The sequence below is a fragment of the Penaeus japonicus genome, unplaced genomic scaffold (assembly GCF_977035675.1).
Source record: "Penaeus japonicus unplaced genomic scaffold, GWHDUDI00000001_assembly GWHDUDI00000039, whole genome shotgun sequence".
In the NCBI taxonomy this organism is placed as follows: Eukaryota; Metazoa; Arthropoda; class Malacostraca; order Decapoda; family Penaeidae; genus Penaeus; species Penaeus japonicus.
Genome location: NW_028234441.1, coordinates 65,105 through 70,428, shown reverse-complemented (window position 1 = coordinate 70,428; position 5,324 = coordinate 65,105). Strand labels below are relative to the sequence as shown.

The following is a 5,324-nucleotide window of genomic DNA, read 5'->3' as shown; positions in this document are numbered from 1 at the left end:
ACAAGATAATAAAGACAAAAGAATGATGAATACAAATGTGGCTCTGTTATTATAAAAAGTTTATGAAAGAGAGTGCGAAACATTGGATGCTTCAGGTGAACTCCCTTGCTCTAAGATCTTTGTGCCATGCAGGTGGCACTAGTGCCCTTCCGGGGGACCAGTCAAGAAAATCTGTCCCTGTCCTCAATGGGTTAAAAGTGATAATGATAAATGAGCAAACACTAACAATAACCACTTTTAAATAAAATGAGAAGAGACCCTAGTTACTGGGCAGAAGTTATTATCTGATTCAAATAAAAGCACAAAGAGCAGAAATTGATATAAAAGATTAGACTCATACTCATAATTCTCCATTTCTCCAGTTTTTCCCCCTAATCATTGTTACTAGTGCCTCAACATTATTATTGATAATATTATTCTTGTTTTTATTTTCCTTATTGAAGATATTATTATTATTATTATTATTATTATAGTTGTTATTATTCCACGATTACTACTACCATCATACTCAGGAATATTTTAACCAGCATCATCACCAACATGTTTGTCATTATTCTTAAACAAATAAAGTTATTCCTGATTCATCTGTTTCTTTTCAACAAAATGTCATTATCATGATTCTCATATATTGATCCCCATTATCATACATATCCTCACTCTTTTCCAGGTGTGGGACCTTGGTTACGGCTTCACCCTCCGCACCCTCTATCAGACAGGCTATGCAGTCGTCGGAATATCCCTGGTTTTGGCCATTATTGCAGCAGCTCTCTAAGGGGAGGTGGGGGACAGAAACAAAGGAAAGCGAGAGAGAAAGGGCAAGAGGAGGGCCCAAGGTATGAGTTGGACTGAGTAAAGTGAGGAAGAAGAAAGCAAGAAATGAAATAGAGGCAGGAAAGAGGAGATAGAGATGGGAAGAAGGCAGAATAGAGAAGACTGAAGGATAGAAATAAGGGAACCAGAGGAACATATTAGATATTGCATCCAATTTTTTCCCTTTTTTTTTTCCTCTTTATCTCTAGTGGTTTACAAAAAGAAAGAAGGAAGTGATATTAAATATTTATAAAACGAAGAGAGAGGAAAAAAGAATTCTGTACATATGATAACCAAATAAATGATTACTAAAATATTTTTCTCATTTTCTCTTTTATTTTTGTCCATATGTCTATATTTAGGATTAGAGTACATTAACCCATCCCCGACGGGGGAATTCTAGCCTTGAATGTCCAAATGCCGGGGCGTTCGAATTATTAGGCCTAAATCAATTGAATGGCTGGCACAATACTGTGCCGCCCGGCAACTGGGCTTTTGAATGCGCGGTACACATGCTGTACCACCCGTCCTGTGTGGGTTAAGGTGTTGCAGGATCCCCTAAAATAGAAAATCAGAAGCTATGATGCTGGTTGTTTTTTCTGGTATTACAGTTTGATCAGTAGGACATGATTACAAAGCTTCCTGAAGATGCTGTTGAAGATCTCAGCCTAGAGGAGGACTTCTGGTCATTTTTTATAAACATGAGGTTGGATGAAGGAATCCTTGACATGCCAATTGAGCAATGAGAATCAGATTGTGTTATTTTCAGGCAAACAGAAAATTAAAAGCTTGTCTGTCATCAATGACAGAACTGGAAAAGGTGTCCCACGAGCTCACAACTTTTTTGACACAGCTGGTAAGGAGGATTACCTCCAAAACATCCTCCATTTAGTAGAGAACCATTGACATTCTCTGCCTAATCAGAGAAAGAGAATGTTAGTCTAAATCGTGGTTCCTAAAATTTGATGCTTTGTTGATGTTCAATATTCTATATGTAATTTCATGTTTCAACATTATTGTTGAATTTCCTTGGTGTTTTTTGTGTATGTGTCAACAAAATAGTGAAACTATGTGTGACCAATGATTATGTAAATTCACAAAATCAATTAACCCGTTAACGACGGATGACGTGTTTTTTCGTCATACATGAGGCAGGAGCTCTTGCCTGACAAGGGGCGTCATGATGTTTGGGGATTTTGGATCACTATGTTATTTTATTGTGCTATGAGTAATAAGTGAGTGATGCTGACAATTGCAGTCATAATTATTACAACTGCTATAATATTAAGCAAAATGGGTTTCAACTCACTTCCAAAACCTAGATGGCACCACTTTCTTCTAGCACCAGCAGGAGAGAGAGCCTTAAATGGCACCCATCTACGGTCTCTAGCAAGCACTATCTCTATAGAGGGATCAACAAAACACATTGCAAGTTTGCCGACCTCTTGCTCTAAAGTTCGCAGATGAAAGATGTGCAGGCAGAACAGAGGAGGAAGGTGACTTACAACACAAACACCCCCATACCACACACACCATGCCCAAATGCCTACAATGTGCCCCTGTGCCAGTAGAGGATGCCTTTTTATTGTGGCACTCACCACAGTCAAAAGCAACAAGTTTCCTTCCACTCTTTCATTTCTTCCCGTACCCTCTTCATTTTGGAGGGTTATAAGTTTCGTGTTTGTTCGTGACAGCACACAAATACGAAAAAATAAAGTTGATTTTTGTCCCCCCCTAAAACAGTAATACTTCTATCACATTGAGTATAAAGAAAAAAAAATTGAATTCATATGGACCCTGAACTACAATTTTAGTCAACTGCAGAATTGATGGAACCTGTGATATGACAGATATAAATTTCTAAAAACAGTAAAACACACAAAAAACAAAACACAAAAATGGATCTAGCTCTACAATGAGTGACTAAAAGGGAGTGGGAAAAATTAAATTATGTTGCAGAAGCTGCCTCGATCAGAAATAAAACTCATCCTGGAGCCTGTGTAAGCAAATCTATCCTCCGTCGGCAACGGGTTAAGGAAACATACCAGAGTGCTTCTACCCCCACTAAGGTTAAGTTAAAACCCATAAAAATCATTTCTCTGATGTGTCTATGACATACCTACACTGATATATGACCATATATTTATCTATTTATCTATTTATATATATATAAAAATATATATATATATATATATTTTTATATTTATATATATAATATATTTTTGATACATATATATATATATATATAATATATATATATATTATATATATATATATATAAATTATGATATATAAATATATATATATTATATATATATATATATATACTATATATAGCATAAAATATATATATATAAATATTTATGATATATATATATATATAATATATATATATATATTATATATATATAAATATAAATATATATATATTATAGATTAATATATATATCATAAAATAATATATATCTATATATATATATAAATATATCATAAAAATATATATATATATTCTATATTTATATCATATTATATCTATATATATATTATATAAATCATAATAAATATATATATATATATTTATATATATATACTAATATATATATATTTATATATAAAAAAAAAAAAATAAATATATATTATATATTTATTATAATATATCATATATATATATATATAAATATATATATATATATATATATATATGATAATACAATATATATTTCATATATATCATATATATGTATATATGATATACTTATATAAATATATATAATATATATATTATATATATATATATATTATAAATATATAATGTAGTATGTATATGTATATCATATATATATATATATATATATATCTATATATATAAATATATATAATATATAATATATATAGATATATATATTTATGTAAAGTGAAAATGAAAAACCAAACTCTCTATCAATAGCAATAACCAAATATATATATATAAAAAAATAAAAATAAAAACAAAAAAATCAATCATATCCACATATAAAACTATCTCTAACACAACTCTCTAACTCAATATCTCTCTCTAACTATCTATATATATAAATCAAATATTCACCTCCCAAAACCATCAATCATCAAAAAAAATCGTATCAAACATCAATTATAACAATCTAAGTATAATATCAAAATCTCAAAACACTCACTAACTATATCTAACTCAAAACTAACACCTAACTCACAATCATCATACAAAAAAAAAAACACCATATATCACAACTATAAAACAACTCCAAAATAAAAATATATATATATATAATAGATATATAATAAAACTTCTATCTATAAAAATAATATCTATGCTAGAAAAACAAATAAATAAAACTCCAACTCAACACTCAACAATCAAACAAAACTTAAACAATCTAAAAATTATATATTAAAAAAAAACACACTCACACACTAACAAAAACCACAAAAAAACACACAATCACAATCACGAAAACACTACACTCTCACACACAAAACTCAATCACACAGCTCACACGCTCAAACACAACTCCACACAAAACTCACACACACTCACACACACACACACCAACCATTCCACACACTCACACATCACCTCACATAAACACTCAATCCACACTCACACAAACACACCCACACACTCCTCTCACACACAATCACTATACTAAACACACACCTAAAAAAACCATCACGACTCACACACTCACACACAACACAGCCTCACTCAAACACACACACACACCCACACTCACTAACACACCTCTCACACACACACACACAAACACATAAACCACTTAACACACAAACTACTAACACACAACACTAACAAAAATCCACTCTCACAAACACACTATAACACACCTAACACACACCACAATCAAACAAACACACACCAAACACACACACCCACTACAATAACACTGCTCGAATCTAACACACACACACACAAACTCAAACCACAGCACCACACACACACAAACAGCCACCACACTAAAATAAATAACTCATATCTATATCTAATCTACACACACACACGACCTCACACACACACAATCTCACACGAATTCAAAAAAACACACACAAAACACTCACAAACTACACACAACACACAAATAACAAACAACACACAACAAACACCACATCATCACTCTAAAACTAACCTCACACAAATCTCACACACTCTCTAATTAAAACTCACACACGACCACACACACACACGACTCTCACACCCACTCTAAATATGATAATCACACAAACACGCTATATCTCACTATCTCAATATATCTCACACACACACAAACACTCAATCACACACACCTCCCTCACACACATGTCACAATCACCTCACACACAACACTCACCGCAAAAAATATAAATATCATATAACCATAATCCATATCTAATCAAACACACACAACACATATAAAACACTCACATTCTACCTATAAATAAATATATATATATGATATATATCAAAACTCCTACCACACTCAAACTCAATCTCACTCAAAAAA

The 5,324-nt window shown here is 31.7% G+C and overlaps 1 protein-coding gene across 1 annotated transcript in view; it reads left to right on the top strand.

Annotated features, from left to right (window-relative positions):
- Positions 1–1,124, top strand: part of LOC122258379 (succinate dehydrogenase cytochrome b560 subunit, mitochondrial-like) — an 18,914-nt gene extending 17,790 nt beyond the window's left edge. Inside the window, exon 6 of the mRNA XM_043024270.2 lies at positions 668–1,124. Coding sequence (XP_042880204.2) covers positions 668–772 — 105 coding nt within the window. The 3' untranslated portion in view covers positions 773–1,124. The remainder of the gene's footprint in view (positions 1–667) is intronic.
- The last annotated feature ends 4,200 nt before the right edge of the window (positions 1,125–5,324 follow it).